The 22,534-nt window shown below is 38.2% G+C and overlaps 1 protein-coding gene across 2 annotated transcripts in view; it reads left to right on the top strand.

Moving 5' to 3' along the window:
• Positions 1-22,534, top strand: part of FAM135B (family with sequence similarity 135 member B) — a 250,599-nt gene that overhangs the window by 165,315 nt on the left and 62,750 nt on the right. For both annotated transcript variants that reach the window (XM_074888616.1, XM_074888608.1), the window contains 4 exons: positions 1,752-1,891; positions 8,899-8,969; positions 10,822-10,995; positions 20,817-20,943. In XM_074888616.1, coding sequence (XP_074744717.1) covers positions 1,752-1,891; positions 8,899-8,969; positions 10,822-10,995; positions 20,817-20,943 — 512 coding nt within the window. The remainder of the gene's footprint in view (positions 1-1,751; positions 1,892-8,898; positions 8,970-10,821; positions 10,996-20,816; positions 20,944-22,534) is intronic.

Below are 22,534 nucleotides of genomic sequence, written 5' to 3'. Positions count from 1 at the left end.
TTTTTTTTGAGGAGGTACTTCTTTGCAATATTCTAGTTTTAGCAGACCGGCGCCACAAAAACTAATCATTATAATGACAAAACTCCATTTACTTGTCTACTGGGGCCTTTAGTACTTTTTTTTCCTTAAAGTCCTTTCTCTTCTTTTATTTTTTTCCCCCTAACCAAACTTTATCTCGGGAAATCCTTAGTCCTCTGTCAGTCTTGACTCACTGACTTCTGATTGCAAATTATGTATGGTTTCTGCACTGAAAAGCAAAGCAGTAGCTTTAACACAGCAGAATAGACCTGTCCTGATTTGAAACTCTTGACAAACCAGCAGTTCCTAAGACTTTCTGACCTGGACTTTTATCTCACCACAGCTCATGGACTCAAAGCAATTCTACAAAGGCCCAAATTCCAATAACTACCTTCTGAAAAACTATTCTTTGTAAAAATCAGGTACCTTCTGGCTTCCTGATAATGATCACAGATCTGTCTCTCTTTGAAGGACTGATACTGGTACACTTGCTTTAAGCACACCTTCTCAGGAGAGTTCCAAAATACCATTTGCTAGAGGACTATATTTCAAAAGCTCAGATTCCTACAGCACTGAAGGATGGAAAGGGACTAGCTCTGAGTAAATTTTGAAAGAAGTTGTTGCTCAGGAGCTATAAAAGTAGAATTAGCAGGGGATTCTGACTAACAGCCAAGACACAACTTAAAACTATCTGACCCAGGTGCCTGGTTCATTAAATAGTCACATGGTCATTGTAGTCTCCTCTGGAAGGAATTCACTGTAGTACATGTTGTTGCCTCCAATGTGGGTTTGTACAGCTGAGCACATTACATTGTTTTCCTGTTAGTGAAAGAAAATTACTCAATAAGCAGTGGGCTTCAAGAAAAATTTGCCTCGATCTAAAGTATGCGTTTCTTTTTTTTTTGTCAGATGAATGATATCTTAAATACTGTAGGCTCCACTGTAACCAAGCAAAATACATACACTGAAGGTACCTAAAAGTTGGGAAGGACAAATCCCACCTGAGTTTGTCTGAAGGTCATTTGTGGTGATGTGATACATCAGCACACAGATGAATCTGTTGACTGTCTGAATTCAATGTGGAGAAGCTTAGAGTTTTGGTTCTTGAGTTCTCCAGATTAATCCCAATTGTATGGGCCAAACTGGCAGCTTTCACATGGGTCAAGGCCCTGCAGGACTTTTGGCATCTTGAAAAAATGGCTACTTTTTTCTTTTTCTGTATTTTAACTTAAGATACCTCTACACTTCCAGACTCTACATTTAAGATCTGCTATTGGCTATTGTCCCTCCTCCCAGGTAGTAACTCCTGGGAGCACCAGAGATGACAAGAAAACTTCCTCTTCTGAAAGATGCTCATTTCAGATAAAATATGAAATTTCACAGGTGAACACGGACAGTCCTCATGGTGCTGGGTAGCAAACCTCCCCAGAAAACATTTGATGCTTTAGCTTTCATTAGAAATAAAGTTAATAGGGTAAGTGCTGTCACAGGGTCAGCTATTCTCATTTTGAAATCCAGCCTGCCTACAGTTTAACATTTATTTTCTTTAAATACCATATTTGGGAACCTGCAACCCAAAACAATCTGCTCCATTACCATTAATTATCAAGAATGCAAGTGTTTAACTACAAGTACTAATACAACTGGCCTAGATAATCCTGAAGTGAAAACTTCGGAGAAAAAATAGTCTCCTTACAGAAATCACACCAGGAGTCTGTCTGTGTTTTGTGCAGGTGATTCCAGCCTTTGCTCAGCCTGCGTTCATGAAAACAACATTTACAGCAGAATATTTCAGATTTTGTACAGAAACGAAGAGATCATTCTTAATGAATCAATGAACTTCAGAGTGCACCTGCTTCTGGATGGCGAAAGGGTGAGTTGTCTTGGGATGCACATAAAAACCATGAAGACTAGAATTCCTTTTACCTAACTTTAGGTGTTCATTGCACAGATATCTCCAACTGAGAAGCTGTTATGGGGTCCCTGTGTTGTCATAGGTCTCATCAATCTAGCTGGTGGAGGTAAAGGCATGATTTATCTGACCAAATACCAGCATCTGCATTAGAAGGAGATTGACTGTCTTGTACCCATCATTACTTATGCTGACAAGGGTACCTGGGGTCATTTGTTTATTTGTAAATGCTGACACTATAAACATCTGCATTAGGTCAGGTAGAACCTTTGCTCTGTGCCTGTTATGAAGAGTAGTCTACACCTTGGCTTTCCAGTGGAATAAGATGTTGACATATACTGGTAAATCAGTAGATCAGAAACTCAAGTGTATCATCCATAATTTGTCATTTGTGCACTAGACCACTCATTCTACATATCTGGGTAGATCAACCTCACCTAAGAAAACTGGGATTCTTCTGAATCTTGCTAGGACCACCTTCTACTCCTACCATCCATTACTGCTATCTTCTCCTCCTCCTCTCTCCTTGTGGCTGGTTTTTGCTACATGACAGTACTGTGACCAACCTACACAGTCCCTTTCCACCACTCAGAGGTCTCCTCAGCCTTCTTCTTAGTGCTCCTGATTGCAGAAGTGCATGGCAGAGTTGCTGGAGCATACTCTCCCTGTAGTCCATGCACAACCTCTTTGCTCTCTGTCATGTCTCAGCTAGGATGAGTTCATGCTGAGATCCTTGTCCCCATTCAGCATCCACTCCTCCAGCCAACATAAGCGCCCACAGAAGTACATGATCTGAACCACCTATCTTGTAGGGCTTCCTCTTACTGATGTCTAATGTCTTCCAGTGATAACTCCTGTTCCCAGAAGCTAAAAGAGGAGCAATCTTATGAGTATGGAGAGTACTGTTTTACTGGACCCTTAAAGAGAAAGGGGAGAAAGTCTCATAGTAGAATGGTACTCAGGCCTGTCCCAATATGTCATCGCTGTGCGTTGCCAGCCCAAAGACTGGTACAAAATATATGGCATTGGTACTTTCTCTCAGTGATAATGAGAGACACATAACATCAGCTGTTTTTGCAAAATCAACATGTCATCAAGAACATGTTATGCAGCCAGTGTGAATCAAATGCTGTGTGTTGAACTTGGGGCCAGAGATGCTCACGTGTCCTTCCTTGTATAACTTTTTATTTGAACATGAAGAGATTTAAAATTTCTGTTTCGTCCTATTTCAACCCATATATACATGGGTTATATATAGAACTAAATTAAAACAGCTAGAGAACCTAATTTAAGCTTATTTCACATGCTTCCCATTCCCTCCCACATTTTTCTTAGTGTTTTGATTTTTTTTTTTTTTACATAGTGTCATCAATTTATTCCTCTCTAGAACTGTTGTTTTGTGCTTACATGAAAAATTACTAAATGCAGGTTTATCAATATTCATTAGTAAAATGTTCCAACATGCTTAATTGAATATTAATTTTATCTTTCCTCAGTGGAATATCTCTGATTAAAAGTCCCTCCCCTCAAATTATAGCAGTTTCCGCTGTGTTGAGCAGGGATGATTTCTGATGATTTTTGCATTAATATTCAGGAAAGTTGTGCATCTCACAAAATGAAAAAAAAAAATCCCACAAGATTCCTTACAGCTAAAACTCATTCTGACTCCTGATGTGCTGTGTGCATCACACTTGTCTTTTCATAGGAGAGCCCTTGGGAAAAGGACAGCTGCCCAATTCTGTACATAAAGAATGGTTTTGCACAGAGAAAATGCCTTTATCTCTGTATAATGAAGTTGCTTTGGGTTTTCATGGGTGTAGAATAAGAGGATAAACAGGTCTGTTGGTCCCAGATGAGCTGCTGAAGACACTCTGAAGAATCAAATGCAAAAACTAAAGGTCTGTAAAACTTTTTTGTGTGTTGAGAAAATGATTAGCACAATTCACTTCTGCTTAATGCTCCCAGGCCTCTTTTTCATGCTCTGATGTCTTGTCCTCCACAACTTTACAAATTTGATATAAATATGGGAGTGACCAAAGTGTGCCACTCCACTGGGGACCATTCTCACCAGGTACCTACTATATCCACAACAATTGTGGAGAGTTGGTTAACATAATCTCATATGTTGGCTATGATCCTTGCAATGTGGTGTTTGCAAAACACCTAGAGATTTGTAAAATGTTTTAAATATTGTCTCTATTCATAACTTGTTAACTTATTTAACACACAACAGATGTGAGTCCTTTTGGTGTCAACTGTGTGCTGTCATGAGCTTTTTTGGTTGAGGGTGAAGGATCTGTTTGCTGCTTTTTCTGTAAATGGAAGTAATGATAAATAGACAAGGAAGTTAGACTGGGTAATGAAAGTAGAGTTCACATACTCCATGTAGTTTCTGCTGTCAGAGCTGGAATTATCAAATATTACGGCAAGGGAGCAATATGCTTTCTCCTCATGGTGCTAGGGTAGTTCAGTAGTTTTGTTGATGAGATAGGTTGCTGAGATAAAAAAAACAAACAACAAAAAACAATATACATGTCCAGATTAGATTATTTGCTACTGTTTTTTTTTTCTTCTTTTTTTCTCCTCCTCTTGCATAACCCTAGATAAGTTTAAATATGAAAATACATCTTTTTTGTCTGTCATTAAATGGAGGAAGCCTCAATTATCCACCTGGAAGTGGCACTGAGCATACCTTTCACCATATAAATAGTGCTTTAAAATTCTCTGATTTATTAGATGCCTTTTTCTATATTATCCCAGAATGCAGCATCCTTTGAAATCATAGGAAACAATATTGCAGGCTGAGACAGCCTTTAGTGTTACAATGAAGTCTAATTTATTTTCATAAGCTTTTGCTTTCATTGTTATTAAAGAAGGAGATCTGCCTCTTTCATCAAGCAATAAAACAGGTAACTTGTCTGTCTCCTGGCTTGCTGGCTCCACTCAGGGACAATTTAGTAGCAGGGAGAGGACAGTAAGGCAAGCTGGGATATCACAGTATATTAGATTTTGTAATTTCCAGAGAAATTTAAGTGAGATGGGACATCCAGATCATTCAGTCTGACATTCTAGCAAAATGGTTAAATATTATGGAAGTACATCACAAGAATGCTGGAAACTTCAGTTATAAGTATTATCACAGCTATTAAAAGCTAAACCAAAGATGTAAATGTAAACCCCAAAAAATTTAATTTGAAACTGAAATGATGCACTTGATTCCAGGCTGGTTCAACAGAAATTAGAGCTTTGCTTTGTATTTATTTTTTATTGTATAAAATACTTATACTTTTCATATACAAATACTTTCTATAATACAGATTCCAAACAATGTTTAATAAAATGCATCTCCCTATCAGTGCAGTCTTTTAGCAAGAGAGGCAGACATTAGAAAACTGCCTGAACTCTGGACAGCACCTTCTAGAAAATTGTGTGTGCTCACAGATGAATATGGAGTCTTTTTGCACAAGGTATGAGGCCCCAGGCAGGAGCACTAGGGGGAAATGTAGACACACCCCAGCAAAGGAGAACAGGATACTGAATTTGCAGACTTACTTTCCACAAGACACAAAATGATGTTATGAGAAAATGCAGAGTAATATTAAGCTGATGCAAACAATGAAGAATTAATCAAATGAGAAATTACAAAATTACTTTCAGTCTTGTTTGATTTTAAGGTGAAAAAAAAGAATGAAATACATGTACTCTTTCAAAGAAAGCTTACGAAATTTCTGTTCAGAACTGTCTTTACTTATTTTATTTTTGACTAGAGATAAGATCAGCATGTGAAATGTAATAATATTTCCCAGAAGCAGATGCTCTGAATTTCCCTTACTTTCATTGGGGTGTATGTAATATTACAGAAATGAATAATATTCCTTGTTTAATATGAATGTAATTCCACAAACACAGATCTTTATTTTATCTTTCATGAGTTGCAGTTTTAATCATTAACACACCTGAGAGATCAAAGAACTTCATAAAAAACACTGGAAGACCACTCACAGAATATCTGGGAGGATCCTCCTTGGCTTAGCCAGTCAAATGCTAATTATATTCCAGAGAAATTTTTCAGGCTAATTTCTTAAGTAGGTTGGTGTGAAAATTTAAAACTTGTCTTCAGGAGACAAAAAAAAAAATAAAATAAATCTGATAGTCTATCAAACCTTTGGAAAATTATATAGTCTGTAAATGATAATTGTGGAAAACACTAAAATAGTGCCGGTAGTGCTAAAATAAACAACCAGTATTTCATTTAAGGATGATATTATTTCATACAGGAGACTGAGGAATGATAGACATTTCAGTGCCTCTTCTGTATGAGTTATGGCAAGGCCATTTTGTTTTTCCCCATGTAAAGGATCTTATGCACCTGTTGTTCTAATAAATTTTAAAAAAAGTATGACACAGGGAAGTCCAGCAGGTATCAAAGCTATATAGTAACTTGTGTCATGTAATACTGTGAGTAATTCTGTTGTATCTCAACATGTGCATAAGCCTTTTAATGATATTTTCTCATGAAGAGTCCAGTGATTTTTGAACAACTTTCAAAGAGTCCAGTTTTTACTTGTCTTAATGTTTATATCTCCAATATGAAAAAGAAAACATATAATCTCTGTAGTGAGAATTGTGATTTGATTCTATGTGGGTTTTTACACTATTCAGAGCAGTCTGATTTCAATACAGTTTTGGAATTAAAAATATCCTATACTTGCATGTTAATGCATGACCCCATGCAGTGATGAATATCTCTGAGTCTCTCAGACATCTGTTCATTGCCTCAAGGTGTTTTGAGCTAGTGTCACTAGCTATTGAACTTGTTTTAAACAGAGACTCAGATTTCAGTGACAGTTGCAGGTGCTCATCAGTATTAGGCACAGACCCAAAATTTCATCCCCTCTGTTGGAGGATGAGATTTGCTTTGTCTGAAGCACTATACTTGAGTTGAATTCTTAATTTAAATTCAGAATGTAGTTTCAATAATGATTATTTCCTTTGCAACTGCCAGCAACTGTGATTTTTAGAGACAACAACTCATTAAGAAGGAAAAGTCTTTTTTTCTGAAAGACATACTTCCAGGTGTTTTGAGACAAACACAAAAGAGAAAGCACATTTTCAGTAAACAGAAGCTAGAATTTTCTCTTCACATCTCTGTGCCTGTGGTCATGCTGGAAGAAATACCATATTACTTCAGAAGGTTTTAAATTTTACGTCTTCAATAATTTTGTCAAAGTACAATCAATCCTTGACTCTCAATTTTCTTGCTTCAACAGAAAAAGGTACACTGTAGATGGAGTTTCACCTTTAGAAAACGTAGCTAAACATGGTTTATGTTATATATCTTATGAATAACACCTGTCAGAGCAGGCTAGGTGCCTCTGACATTGCTTTCAATGCATTTTTGGTATAGTCTGTTGTTAAGAAGGTGCTAATCATCTCAAGAAAGTAGACTTCATCTTGCCTAATTTAAGCCATCTAAAATTCAAGTGTATCTAGACCAAGGTATTTCTCTAGGCTCTATCTATTGTCAATGGAAAGAGACAGGCACAAGAAGAAATGAACTGCCCTTTTCGGATGTGTACCTCAGGATGGGTCAGCTCACTGTATGCATCTGCTTGTTGCTTCCCACTGACAAAAGACAGAACCCAGATGTCTCACCTCACCTTTTTTGTAGCAAAAGCTGGGTAAAAAAGAAGTTGTATTTATAATACCCTGTCCCCACTGAACAGCTCTACTTTTCTACCTGCATTCCTGTGCATTCCCTGTTGTACTCTGGTATACAACAAAGGATGCTTACACTCACAGAAAAATACTAGTTTGGTAATAAATTTAGTAAATTTTGTTCATTTTTCAATTTAGGTTGATAAAAACAAAAACTTTTTTATTCTACTAAAGTTACATTGCTGGGGAAGAAAAGACATTTCAAAGGAACAAAGGAGAAAGTGCTGGGCAGCTTAATCATTCTTCAGTTTTAATTTATTTATTTCAATTGATTATAGTTGCTTTAACTGTGCCAAACTGGAATGTGTTATCCAATGCAGTCCTTTCCAGGTGAAGGTAATGAACTGACAGCGCTTTTCATGTACTGTTTCAGAAAATCCAATTAAAGTATTTTATTGACAATAAAAGGGTAATCTTGCAGGTGGGACCTATTAGGTGAAGGTACCAGTGAGCCAGCTTGTGATCACACATGATATCTTCAGTGTTTTTGACAAGCTGAATCCTACCATGTGTAAACATGCTCAGCACCCTGCAACAAAGTGAACAGTTAAACTTCCATTAATTGAAGCTTTAAAAGCAACAAAAGCCTTTGAATTTTACAAAGAAAATGGTCTAGATGAGAATCAATGACAAACTTCCTCCATGAAAATCTGTCAAGGGCTACAAAGAAGGACTGGGAGGCAGGAAAGACTTAGTTTGCTGAGAAACAAACTAAAAGGCTAATGATGAGGGATCGGAAATCGTCAGAATTATTTGAGGCATTTCTGATTATTTTTAGTTGTAACTTTGGACCTTGTGTTAGTTACAAGTAGGTAATGAGCAGGATTCATGGCTATTTCTCAACCAAGAAAACCTAGTCCTTGTTCTCATTCATCTGACAAGATAACCCAAATGAGTACTCACTCAATGAGGGGGTGCAGTGTCAGAAATACTCCGCTGACTCTCAGTGTGCAAAGAACAAGTATCCAACGAATGCTGTACGTGCTCTGGTTATTCTTGTCTGGAGTGATTTTTTTGACATGACAGGACACCCGGGAGCAGATAATACCTCTGACTGCTCTGGTTCTCTCTGACACCTTCAGCAATTACCTCGACTTACTGTCACATTTGCTCCTTTCTGCCACTGTGGCAGGGTCCTGCTGTTGCTGCATATTTTTGTCTTTGCTCTTATCAGACAAATGCACCCACTTTTGCCTTCAATGTTGTAGGTACCAACTTATAAAAGTAACCTTGCCTTTCTCTTTTTGTAGGTGGAAGATGCATTGACTGAGGCAGATTTTCAGCTCAAACTGGACCTGCACTTTACTGATAGTGAACAACAGTAAGTGCTGGTTTAAAGCTCAATTGGTAATACAGGGGTTTGTTCAATTGGGAAATTACTTTGATGAAGTGAGAGTCCTTTGCAAAAAGGGATAGCTTTGAAAAGTCTTTCCTTTGCCTCAGTGTTGAAGTCTTGCTGTTTCTTCTCTCTATTTGAAGAGTGTATCTCATACTTGTCTTTAAAAGAACATCATTTTTTCTCCTTTACGTGTGAGGTTTTCAAAGGTGTTAAGTGTTTCTCTATCTCTGCTGCTGTTAAAGTCAAAGGGAATATCATCACTGACCTCCATGTGAGCAGGAGCTGTGGTTCAGGAATTAATTTATCTCAGGAGACAACTAAGTATTTTCTGGCTGAAGACGGGTGTATGAACATGCTAAGCACTTTTCTTGTGTTAAGAACCAAAGCTGTCTCTATATTTGAGGAGGAAAGAGTCTTCCCATTGAATTTAATTTCTTCCAACTGTATTTGATTCCATAATCTTGGGTGAAGTGGGAGTAGAACCCCTTCCTGAGATACAGCAGAAAGTGTGATCCCAGACATTATTCAGCCTCACTGAATCACAGAAAAGGCTTCCAATGACTTCAGCAGCATTTATGGGGGGTGGGAGGGGATGAAAAAAATCATCTGAGCTGTCTCCATGTGATTTTATTCATATGCATAGGGCACCTAAACAGTTTCAAGAACATGCTTCCTTTATCTTCAAGATATAAAAAGCAAAAACTTATTCTCTCAGGCAGGTGGGACTGGACCATCAGTCATCATCATCTGTGATGCTGATGGGCCTAGAAGAGAGATAAACAAACATTAAGTGATAGCCAAGAATAAAAAGAATTGAAATATTCAAGTTATGAAATTGTGCTCTAACACATACTTTAGTTTCTATTATCATCTGAATGATTAATCTAATTTACTATAAACAAAAGCAGTGATTTTTAGAAAAGGATATTCTGCAAATATCATTGAAAGACTTCTTGGGACTAACCATGCACCATACTCAACCATCTCATCATAGGTTTTCTTACCTCTGGGAAACAATTGGCTTCAGAAGAGTCTTTAATGCTGTAGAAACAATTCTTTAGAAGTGAGTTTCACTTGCATTGGGAGGATGTGGTTAGGCGTGCTCTAGGTTTACATCTCAGTCTCCTGCCCTATAGGTGATTCAGATGTTCTGTGGTTGACTGCACACTGGGAAAGTTATTCTGGAATAGTTATAGTCAAACTTTAAGTTAAAGTCTTGGTTTTTCTTTACTGAAAAAAAGAGAAGCCAGTCCAACTTACATTGTTTCTCTGCACTTACTTCACCTACTCTTATTTTTTTGCCTCTTGAAAAAAGTTTTTTCAGAAGATCAGCTATCTGGAAAGGTAATCTGAATATTTTCAGCTCTTTCTGACACAGGACTGATTCTAAGTCTCACAGATTGCCTGAGTTGATAGTTCTTACAATGAAAATCACAAGTAGTGAGCTGTCCTGGCTATGAACACTCACATAAGCTGATCAGTCTGCTAAATACATTTCCTTCTGCTACTTAGTTCTTGATGTCCCCAGAACCAGTAAATAGGTGAACATCAAGGACAATCACCAGGGGAAACCAGAATTGCATCACATCTATTTTTCTTTTATACAGTATATTTATATATATCTATACATCTTTTTTTTTTTTTTTAATTTATATTTACATTTATGGTAGGCACAAGTACAACACAAGATACTTATCAGTTATGTAAACCCTTATGAAGCTGGGAAGTGATAAAAATTCACCTTAAGTCATCTCCCAGTCTGCTGCCTGTAGCATGTTATAGGCTGTGCCAATTCAAACTTTCACTAACCCTTGTAAACCTCTTTCTCTTCCAGGCTGAGAGATGTTCCAGCGATCCCCATGATCAGCAGCCGCACACTGTGTCTTCATTTCCACCCCCGGAGAGGTCTGCACCACCATGTTCCTGTCATGTTTGACTATTTCCACCTGTCAGTGATATCTGTCACGGTGCATGCATCACTGGTAGCATTACACCAGCCTCTGATCAGGTAAAGGACACAAAAATGTCTGTTGAAAGGCAGAGGAGATATCTCTTCAAAGTTCATTCTCTTAATGTATAGGAGAAACAGAGAAGATAATTTAATTTCAAGTTTTCTGGTCCTGGGCTAGAATTCTGGAGATTGGGGTTTAGAGCCAGCCTCTGACACAGGCTCCTTCCCTTGAGAAGACACTTGGGGTCTGATCAAAACTAGCAAAACCTTTGGGAAGAGGTTCAGAAATTTTGATTAGTATTAATCTCTCTATTCCCCATCTGTAACTCTAGGAAAGTGAAAATTCTCTTTTCCTTGGCTGTTTTTCCTCTTTAGTCTAAAAGCAACTAAGAGCATTTACATTTTTTTCCCCTGTTGTTTTATAAGGCATTTAGGACGATTGGACTCTAATCTCATCTGTGGCCTCTGTGCATTAGCATAATTCATAACATGGCTAGAAGGAGGTATGCATGAGTCAGTACTGGATGAGGCTCTGTTGAATTTTTCCTTTGCAGCATCATCTGATTTAACCATGCAGCAGTATAATACTAGCTGCCATGGGGTCTAGGTGTGATTTATGTTCTCTGATTCGTAATGACAAGAAAATAATTCAAAACTCCTTCAAATAAAACAGGGCTGGAGGTCAATATCCTCTAATATTTAGAACAGGTGAGGGGAAGTAAAGGTCTTTTCTGGCAATTTACTTTGCGTCCCATCTTGTCATCACATGAGATAAAGAGTACTGAGAAGGAGGGAACTACTTTGGTCCTGAAGCAAAATGCAGAGTTGTCATGGTTTAACCCATCAGGCAGCTAAACACCACAGTGTTTTATCAACACCACAGTGTGTTATCAACATTATTCTCATCCTAAATCCAAAACACAGCACTATACCAGCTACTGGGAGGAAAACTAACTCTATCCCAGCTGAAACCAGGACAATTGTTGAGCATTGTTCAGCTTCCCTTACTCCAACAAGGCATTGCTGTTTACCAAATGACCAGGACACTCTTAACTTTGTCAAATATTATGCCAAGAGCACTGTGTCAGAAAGAAAAGATGAACCTGTAGTCTCTTTTTTACTCAGGTTTTGTGTTTTGACTTAATACATCTTTGCTTCAGTTCTCCATTTGTATAAAGGCATTGCTTGTACACAGTGTCATAGAATGAATTAAGATTGTAAGAAGTTGAGTGGTGACAGTGATGTGAGTTGTATTAGTAGATCAGACTGACATATCTGTCTTTTCTTCTGCTGCTTAGATACAGGTAACTGCTGTGTCTCTCTTCTTCTATGTGTAGACTTTTTAAATAGTGAATTAGATTGTAACAGACTACTTCTAATCAGATAATTTTGCTCAGATAGCTTGCCCATTGTTCCACTATATAAAAGGATGAAAGAACAATAGTTATCAGGCTTAATGATTGTTTTCAGTGCTTTGTTATTGTCTAATGAATGGGGCTGCAGACTTGTTACTGTTATTAGGCATAAATTGCATGATGAGCAACTGTTTCATAATCAGATTATTATAGCTTTAAAATATGATTTTGTGGACATTTATGAAGTATACAATATTTTTACTTAATGCAATGGAATGCAGATTTTTGACAACACAATATAGAGTCTCATTTGCTTAAGCCAGTAAAATAATTTTAAAGTGTGATACTGAGGATTTCTCTTCTTCTTGATAAATATTCAAAACGAAAGAGTTTTTATATCATGCATTCTCTAAATATAAATCAGGGTGTAGACACTAATGTAAAAGAAATACCACTTCCAAGCATTCTGAATCAAAACCAGCCAACTAAAACTTACTTGTTTTTCTCACAGCTCAGAGCTTTCTTGCTTATCACTTATCATTGGATTTTACTAGGAACATAGAGAAAAGGTTTAATTGTACAATCAGGTCTTTATTTTTGTAACACAATAGAACCTGAATGACTGGAAAGTCTTTCTTGTCACATTATAGAAAAAAAATTAACACCAGATAGTTACATTTTTCTGGGTAAAATATCTATGCAGTATTTCACTGTGTTTTAGTTTGCTACCTTGAACTGTCCCATCATAGTACATACTTTACATGTGTGTACACATTATTTCTACACGTGTGCATACACTTAAATGTAAAACAACAGTTCCAGATGTATCCTGAAAATAAAGATCATACATTATGTAAATTCACTGCTGTCCTGAAGTTGTCCTGGAAAACAACTTTGCCTGAAGCACAGCTATCTGCTCACAAATACCCTGTGGACTCAGCTTTTCATATTTTGTTAGCTCCGTTGGCAAATTAGATACTCTTTCCCAAAATTCTTCCCTGTTGTCTGTATTTAAGAAGTGAAAACTGTAGGGAAACCAGCAAAACGGAGTCAGGCCTTTCCCTGCAGGGTAATGTATACCCACAAATAGCTCCTGTTGGGCAAACCTTGCCAGGGTGCTTCCACTACCTCCTTTATTTTTTGACAAGTGAACATTTTGATATTGATGTTTGTCCTGGTTAATAATTGTTATATAATAAATATGACATTAGGTTTGATACTTTGAAGTCCTCACCTCTTACCAAACTGAGAATGAGTGAACTTCATGTTTCTGGGATCCTTTGCAGGATTCTGGGTGGAAATTTTGTGATTCAGCTTTTCTAAAGACTATAGCCATCAGCTTTTAGTGGGATCCTGATTCATGGCAGCTGCTGCTGACTTTACACATTTACTAAGGAGGTGAGAGGCTGGGTAGGAAGGTGATGAGGCAGAACTACAGTCAACTTACCTCCAGCTCTGTTATCTCTACATCAATCATATTTGGTTAGATGTGGGATGAGGACCATGGTGGGATGCTTTGGGGCTTGGATCATGTCCTCTCTTGGCTCCTTAGGTAACTGCACCCCTCTGAAATGCTGCTGTAGAGGGGACTCTGAGCAGCAGGGAAGGGGCTGGTTGGCTTTGATTTGTTCTTACAGAGCAGTGAGCCAGACTTTGGTTAAAAATTCTCATGCTGACCTTTAGAGTTCTTTGACTTCTCTAAAAATTGTCCCAAAAGCGGCTGGGGAAGCTGGACCACTCGGAGACAAGTCCAAAACTTTGGTTTTCCAAGCAGGAGTGCAATAATAGGGGAGAACAGGGATTTAGGGTGTAGTGGTTGCAATAGCTGTTGTGTCGACCAAAACCACTGCTCCCATCACCTGTATCTTGCCCTACACCCAAATCCTTCCACCAGGTGCATCAAGACATTGTCACACCACTGCTTGCAAACCACAGGGCTTGAGCTGTGCTGCTGCAGACCCCAAGCCCCTTTCTCTCCCACAGTGACAGCTGCTGTGCAGGGTGGTGGTGTCTGCACTGAATGTTTTTGTCAGCTGCAGATCATGGAGAAGTATTTTCAGACTTTTGGGATATGGGAGAAATAGAGGAGAAACTAGAGCAGGAGTTAGCTGGCATATCTCTCCTAACATCACAGCAAGGACAGTTCTCTTTGGAAAGTAAAGGGCTTGCCTCTGGCGACCTCATTTTACTGAGGATAACAGAGATGATCCCAGCAAGTCTGACAAAAGATAAACAGAAAAAGTGAACTATGTTCAGACTTCAGAACACTCCCCTGCTGAATGCACTGGCCTCCACAAACCGCTTAAATACCTTTTTTATTCTCTTAAACCCGAGGCTAACTGTGAGTAGGCAGTTGCAGGAGGAAGGTGAGGAGGAGGCAGGGCTTTTGGACTCCAGTTTTCTGTTTTGTATAGATCGGTTTGATTTCTGGCCTGAGGCACTGACTTCTCCCTTAGCTCCCTGTCACTTGTTTTGCAACTGGTCCAGTCTGTAAAGTGGAACCTGCAGTTATCAGCCCATCATCAGCTGTTAGAAAAGGTGCTTTGCTCCATCGTAGTTCAGACTTCAAGATATATTTCTGCTTTTTCCAAAGCATACATTCATGCCTGTAGTGTATATGTCTACTTAGTCTCATATGCCTTTCATATATTGGACTCATTTAGGAAGCAAACAGCAAAAACCATGGTTACCTGATTCGTTAATTCCATAGACCTCTGCACCACTTCTTCCCAAGAGGAGTTAGCACATGCTACTGTTCATAAGTAAAAATACAACTTATAAATAATCTCTGAAACAAGTACCCGAATACATAGTTTCCCACACACACGTATTTTCCCACACTGAAAACCATGCCCTATATGTTGTGTTTCCTGTTAAGCAGCATAGGCAATAGAATCTGGTTGGCATGTCTTCTACTGAAAGTTTAGCTGGTGACTTCAGGTGATTTATACTTTTTTCCTCTGGAAGATTTCTGGAAATGTAAGAGCTGTGTTTCAGCACCGGGCTGCTACTATCTGTACAGGCTGGTCTCCCCAAAGACATGCTTTGTCTAAGGATGGTGCAAAATCCAGCTCACTTGATGGCCACAGCATCTGCAGTCTTACTTTGGCTCTTTGGCTTCAGCTGAAAACATTTTCAATCTGACAAAAAGCCCCAAAAATCACCAAGGGGGAAAAAAAGCAATAATTGCAATTGCTGCAGACAAGCAAGATCCTTCGTCACAGGCAGATGGCAAACCTGTTTTCTCTTGTTTGCACAATTCACTGTATGAGAAAGAAGAAGTCTTAGTGGCATCTGAGATGGGGAAATAATATAATACAAATTTTGCAGGTAGAGAAACCAAGACACAGATAGTGAATTTTTCAGTGCCTTGAGCTTGTTATGCTCTGGGAAGAGGAAACAGAATCAAAGAGACACAGAGTATTTAAAGGTTTCAGCCCTGACCTAGTTCTGCTCTGCTCCACTGCACTGAGTAGTCAGGCCAACCCTGACCATCCTTGAGCAATTTTCTCTTGCCTAAATTCTTTTATTCCCAGACATCCTCCTGTTCCTCAAAAGCACTACTGATATATCTGTATGTGATACACACACTGTACTACCATGGGCACCTTGAATCTGAGTGCAGGCTATGCAGGTCAATTTTTCTACAATTCTAAGTGTAACTGGCACCTACTTATGGGCAGCTTATATCTGAGACTGCCACAGATGTAATCCTTGGTAGTAAATTTCATGGTAGTAAATTTCATATTTTCCTTTTACATCCTATTAATAAATAAATTAATCTGTAGAAAGAAAATGGAATATTTATGCAGTATAGAGTTATTGCTTCCATAATATCTTTATTAAAAGAATAGTGGTTTATATTTTTTTCCTCTAAGAACTCTTGCATAACTGGATGATTTTTCCTTTGAATTTTCTTTTATTTGTTACTGTTACATATCTGCAAAGATAAACCTCTACTTTGACTTACCATTCTCCTGAGCTACCAGCCAAGAAGTCATAAAGAAACCCTGACTATTTCTGAGTCAAATTGTCAAAAAAAAAGAACCCAAAGCAAAAAGCAAAAAAAAATCCCACCCAAAACTAAAATATATCATATAAAATGAAAATATATCATAAAATAATATCACCGCACTATTTTATATGCTTTCAGGTTTTATAGCAACTAAGGTTAAGTTCAGGACAAAGGAACCAGCATTTTCCAGCAATCCAGCAATCAAAATCACTAGAGATTTCAAAGCAGTTTCTGTCCTGACTCTGGAATCTAGGGGGAGAGATCTGTTTCTATTACAAATTCTATTTTAATAGATCTTATGTGTTTTACCCGAGAAGCTCAGGATATTTTACAGTCACTGATTATAACCTTAGTGAAACTCCTTGTGTAAGAGAGAAACATGTCTAGAAGAGCACAATCTGTAAATATCTGCATATTATTCTCAAAAATAAATAACAGATCATCCATGTACCCTATGGTCGCATGCCACTAGTAATTTGCCAAAAGCTATATTAAAGTTTTGAGTTAAACACTGAGGGAAATCAGTGTTATGAATTACATTTTTCCTGATCTGTGGGAGTTAGAAGGAAGTTCCTGGTGAAATGCAAATAGTGCTCTCAGTAGAGGATGTGAGAGTTTGATTCTGAGGGGTATAATTTCTATGGACTTATTTTATTTTCATTTTTAAAATCAATAATATTTTATACATAAGGGACTGAGGGGAAAAAGGGTGATTTCTCCATAGGATCTGGCCTAAGTGGGATGTAATTTCACTTCCTGAACTTCCACTTCTGGTTCAGTCACAAGATTTCTTGACATTAGAAATCTGATGATTGTGTGGGTTTGTTTTTTTTGGTTTGGGTTTTTTTTTTTTTTTTTTTTTTCTTTTTTTCTTACAGTTCAACCATTTCACATAATGCAAGACAGGATTTTTTCCAAGCAACATTCAGATCCCAATCTGTTGTGGGTTTTTTTGCCCCATTCTGCTGAAAACTACAATTTGTGAAGAAATTAAGTTTTGCTTACCAAAAAACCTAAAAGGTCTTCATTTTGAAAAAAAGTGAATGAAAAATTAAAAAAGGTTATTTCATTGTGGGGCAGTTTAATCTTAAAATGTTTTATTAAACTGGCCTAAAGCATTTATTCTGAATTACTTCAATAACACATCTGAATTAACATTTATCAAGGCCAATCCATTTCTTATGCTAGGGAACTGTCATCTCGTTTACAAGTTAGAGAATTGTCCACAGATGATAAAAAACAGGGAATGATTATTTAATATTTTGTGCCATGTAAAAACTAAGAGGTGCCACATTCAATTCTCCAACAGCAGATTCAAAACAAACAGAAAGTGCAGCACATACTACAATGTGCAATTCATTCCAAAAAATGTTACAGGGGCCAAAAGTATAAATCAAAAAATCATGGACACAAATTCATAGGAGATAACTGTGACTGCTAGAAATAATTACTTGAATATAACCTCTGAGTCAGAGAGTTCTTAAATTTTGATTGCTGATATCTTGCAGGCTATACCATAGGAAAAAAACTGGACTTTACAAGGCAGCTTACTATAGTATGTGTCCATAGATGGCTGCTGTAACAACTGTGAGACTCCTCTGAAGGATAAAGACATCTCATGGATAAGGTCATCAAAAGCACAGCACAAAAAAAAGCAAAAAATAATTGTTTCTTTCACTGAAAATAATAATTCTGCACACATGTTCATTCTCTTGGATATGCACACATTACCTCTTTTGACCTTTTTCATCCTGACTCCAAATAAAAGCTAAGGTTCACATATAGGATGAGAATCTTAATGTTGATATTAGATCAATGCTATTAGAAAGATAGTTCAAACGGACATGTAAATAACCAAGGTTCAAGATTCACACAAATGAGCATGCTTGCAGGAATAATTGGAAAAAATAAATACAGAAAACAAAATTTGATGTAACAAATTAACCTGTTATTGCTAATAAAAATTGTCTTCGAGTATTATGTACTTCAGAAAGCATTAAGGAAACCTCAACAGTTTGTAAGCCTTCCAGTTGAACTTTCCCTCTACAGACAGATGACATTTTGGCAGGTTTCCCAAAAAAGGTTTTTGTTTTAGTGCTATGTGAAATCAATTTTCATAAAGCCAACAGATTAAAATCCCTTCTCTGCTGTAAAAGCAAAAGATAAATAAATAAAAAAGGCATTAAAAAGTGCTTTTCTCTCCCTTAAAACATTTGAAAGCTTTGCTAATATTCAAATGAGTTTTTCGTGTGCAGAGAACATTTGTTTAAGCTTCTCTCTCTGATACCACAGAAATAATTTTTTATTTCTGCTTGCTGAGCCTTTCCAGCAAACCGGGACAGACAACATCATCCAATAACAGCTGAAATTATTCAGAGTAGTGTTTATCTCTTGGCTGTTTGAAATTGCTTTAGTTTATTTATTTATTTTTATCTTAAATGTTGCATGTAGGAAACACATAGAAAGACTTCATGCTGTTAGAAGCAGCCAGCTGGAAATTTCTTGGATTGCATAAATTAATACATACATACGCAAGGCCAGATATATGCTCAGGTCTACACCATCCTTCCCCTTATGAAATGTGCTTTTCGTCAGTGTATGAACACTAGGTGATATATAACAAACAGCAGTTTTGACATAGAGGTGAGGCAGGGATTTGTGATTAACCTTCTGAAACTGGTCCAATTCCTAATTTTGCTTGAGATTCTTTTTCTGATGTTGCACACATCACTGAGTTTCCCTGCACATAAGAGCCTCATTTGTTATCTCTGTGATAACAACTACCGCTGCACCTCTCTTTTGATAGTATCCTTAGCTTAAGTATCCTTTCTTTTGTCGTGTGTTTCTGTACAACAACCAGGAGTCTTATCTGTCCTTAAAAACTGAATCAGGTGCAGACATCCATGAATTATGGCTGATCTGAATTGACATGGCCATGTGAAACACATTCACATAGAGGAATAATCTCAGATTGGAGAGTTTTGTCAGAATGAAGGGCATTGCCCTGTGGCACATTATCGGTTTAAAATTTTTTTGTACTCGTCATCTTGGAAGCTTTTGGTTTTTTGAGGAGACCAGGTCTCCTGGGTATGGTGTAATTTGGGATGCCTGGATGGGCATCAGGTGCCTGTGGATGGTGATCCCAGTCTGAAAGTTGTAGCGCAAACTCAGTGGCAATACCTCTGCACTGAGTAAGAACAGCAAATGTTTTTTTCTTTTTTCTCTGCAGTTCATTATTTCAATTCCACCTTTTCCTACATGCTTTTTAAGAACACTTACGGCTGCTTACATCACCACTTAGACTCAGTAATTTGGCTCATTGTGTTCACCACAAGTAGCCTGATTTCTCTCTTGAAATCTTGATGTAGTTTATGTACAGCACACATTATCACAGGGACTAACAGTGGGATTTATCTCACTTAAGTTCAGTTGTTTATGAGGCAGTCATCCTAGCCTCTCTTTATAGTCCACAATAAGAAATAAGCACTTTGAGGGTGAAATTCATCTGGCCTATTTGATATCACTACTTCAGAAAGAGATGACTCATTCCCTGGAAATGCCAACTCCTCTCCAGCAAATATAAAGGCAGCCTACATCATTAACTGGGATGTAGACATTTGCTCAGATTAATCCAGAGTAAGAGCCCTAGCTATGCATCAGGACTCTGGTGGGCTCAACGCTGAGTAAACTCCAGACAAGATGTTCCACTCTTAATGGGTTCATGCTGTAAGATAGCAGACATACAGATACAGTCAGAAGGGAACACGGTGACCGTAATAGTCAGCACTGAGAGGTAATTACCTCAGCACTGAAACAACTTAACTTCTACCAGGTTTTTGAGGAAGAATTTGGATAACGGTGAATTCATGTTGCACATGGGTATGGGAGAACACATCCCAAATGAATGGACTGCACCCAGCAAAAGGAAATGCATTTTTTTGGGCTGAAGTCCTGTCCTTTTGGTGCCAGAAGCTTATGTCATGGGGTGAGAAGTGGGAACCAAACATCCAATCTGTAATAGAAGATTGGGATGAGCAATAAAGAATAATGATAACGAAGAGAGATTGTGCACAATTAAAAGAGAAAGGGTGATATGGTAAAAGTCAGAAAGGTGTTATATCAATCAACATGCAAGCTGATGAGAAGTTGGATAAGAGTATTATCTGTGTGAATAGATGGAAAGGTTGCACTGTTGAGACGTTATGCTGGAAAGAGATCTGTAAGACAGCAGAGAAAAGACTGAGTGAAAGATAACAAGCCACTGGACTGAATGCCAAGAAAGCAAACCCCATTGACATCATGTGAGCTAGTGCATACTGGAGAATGTTGATTTTCAAAGGGAAATGTGTTGACTTACAGTGTCAGCTTGAAATAGTAAAAGCAAAAACCACCACCACAAAAAACAAAACTGCAAACATTTTCTAAGGAAGGAAATAGCACTGAGACAACAGCGACTTCTCTAACAATAGTGCTCTGATTATTTTTCTTCTCAATTTTTCTTTTTTTAGTTTTGCTCGTCCAGGGAAAGGTTCATGGCTTGGTAAAGGCAACCTGGAGGCTGGACCAGACCAGTCCAGTATGTCATTAGAAAATCTAGTGTTTGGAGCTGGCTACTGCAAACCCACTTCTTCAGAGGTAAGGAGGATGAACAATGATGTCTTACTTCCATTTGGTCACACAGAGTGTCCACATTATCTTTGAAGAATGTGCCCTGGTTTAGGGGGATTAGCTGGTAGAGGGATTTTGTTGGAAAAAGAACCATTCAAATAGTTCTGCATGAACCACCTGGCACGTGGATACACAGTTTCTGGATGTTCACATCCCACCTATATGAACCATTTCAGAGAAGTTCAAGATGTCTGAATATACCCCTAATTGCCAATGACACTTTTAAGGCAGGATTCGCCTGACCAAGTGTCTGCTGTAAGGTGAAATTAATTATGCAGTAAAAGATCCTTGGTTTCAGGTGCTGTGTTTGACAGACAGAGGACTTGAGTCATTATTAAAGATGTTGTGAAAGAAGAGTTTGTGTCTGGAGTACTGAGTATTGTGTGTGTTGGTGATGGGGTGTTATGCACATTGCCTTACCCAAGGCAGGTCCCGACAGTCAGTGTATGCCTTTGATCTTATTACTTACCACACATGAAGAGGAGAGCTGCTTGTGCAATTTTTAGTACAAAGTTTTTTGTTTGGAAAATAATGATTAGTTGAGAGGTTTTGGGTTTGGATTTTGGGGTTTTTTAAATGCTATCTTTGAAGTGGTTTTTGTCAGAAATGTTTCTGCAGATCTAGAAACTCAACCCACAATATTGGAATATTAATCATGGAGTCAGAATACAAGGTTGGAAGGAACCTCAAGGATCATCTGGTCCAACCTTTCCTGGCAAAAGCACAGCCTAATCTTAAAAGTGTCCAATGTTGGGAAATCCACCGCATCCCTGGGGAGATTATTGCAATGGCTGATTGTTCTCACTGTGAAAAATTTTCTTCTTGTGTCCAGTCGGAAACTCCCCAGGAGTAACTTGTACCCATTACCCCTCACCTTTTCCATGTGACTCCTGTAGAAAGGGAGTCTCCGTCTTCTTTGTAGCCACCCTTCAAATACTGGCACATGGTGGTAAGGTCTTCCCTAAGCCTTCTTTTCTCAAGGCTGAACAAACCCAGTTCTCTCAGCCTTTCCTCATATGACAGGCTTCCCTGTCCCTTGATCATCTTTGTGGCCCTTCTCTGGACCCTCTCCAGCCTGGCCACAGCTTTTTTGTATAGCAGGAACCAAAACTGAACACAGTATTCCAGGTGTGGCCTGACAAGTGCTGAGTAGAATGGGATAATGACTTCTTTATCTCTGCTGGTGATGCACTTGATGCAGACCAGCATCCCATTGGCTTTCTTTGCACAGCAGAACACCGTTCACGCATATTGAGCTTGTTGTCTACCAGGACCCTCAGGTCCCTTTCCACAGAGCTGCTCCTCAGCCAAGTAGATCCCAGCCTGTGCTGCACTCCTGGATTATGTTTTCCCTGGTGCAAGACCTTACACTTGTCATTGTTGAACTTCAGAATGTTCTCGTTAGCCCACTCTTCCAGACTATTCAGATCTTCCTGCAGGGTGGCTCTCCCTTCTGAAGTGTCCACTTCCTCACTCAGTTTGGTATCATCAACAAACTTCATCAGGGTATGTTTGATCCCATCATCCAGATCACTTATGAAGGTATTAAACATCTCTG

Source organism: Strix uralensis, chromosome 1 (assembly GCF_047716275.1).
Source record: "Strix uralensis isolate ZFMK-TIS-50842 chromosome 1, bStrUra1, whole genome shotgun sequence".
NCBI lineage: Eukaryota > Metazoa > Chordata > Aves > Strigiformes > Strigidae > Strix > Strix uralensis.
This window is presented reverse-complemented; position numbering and strand designations above follow the sequence as displayed.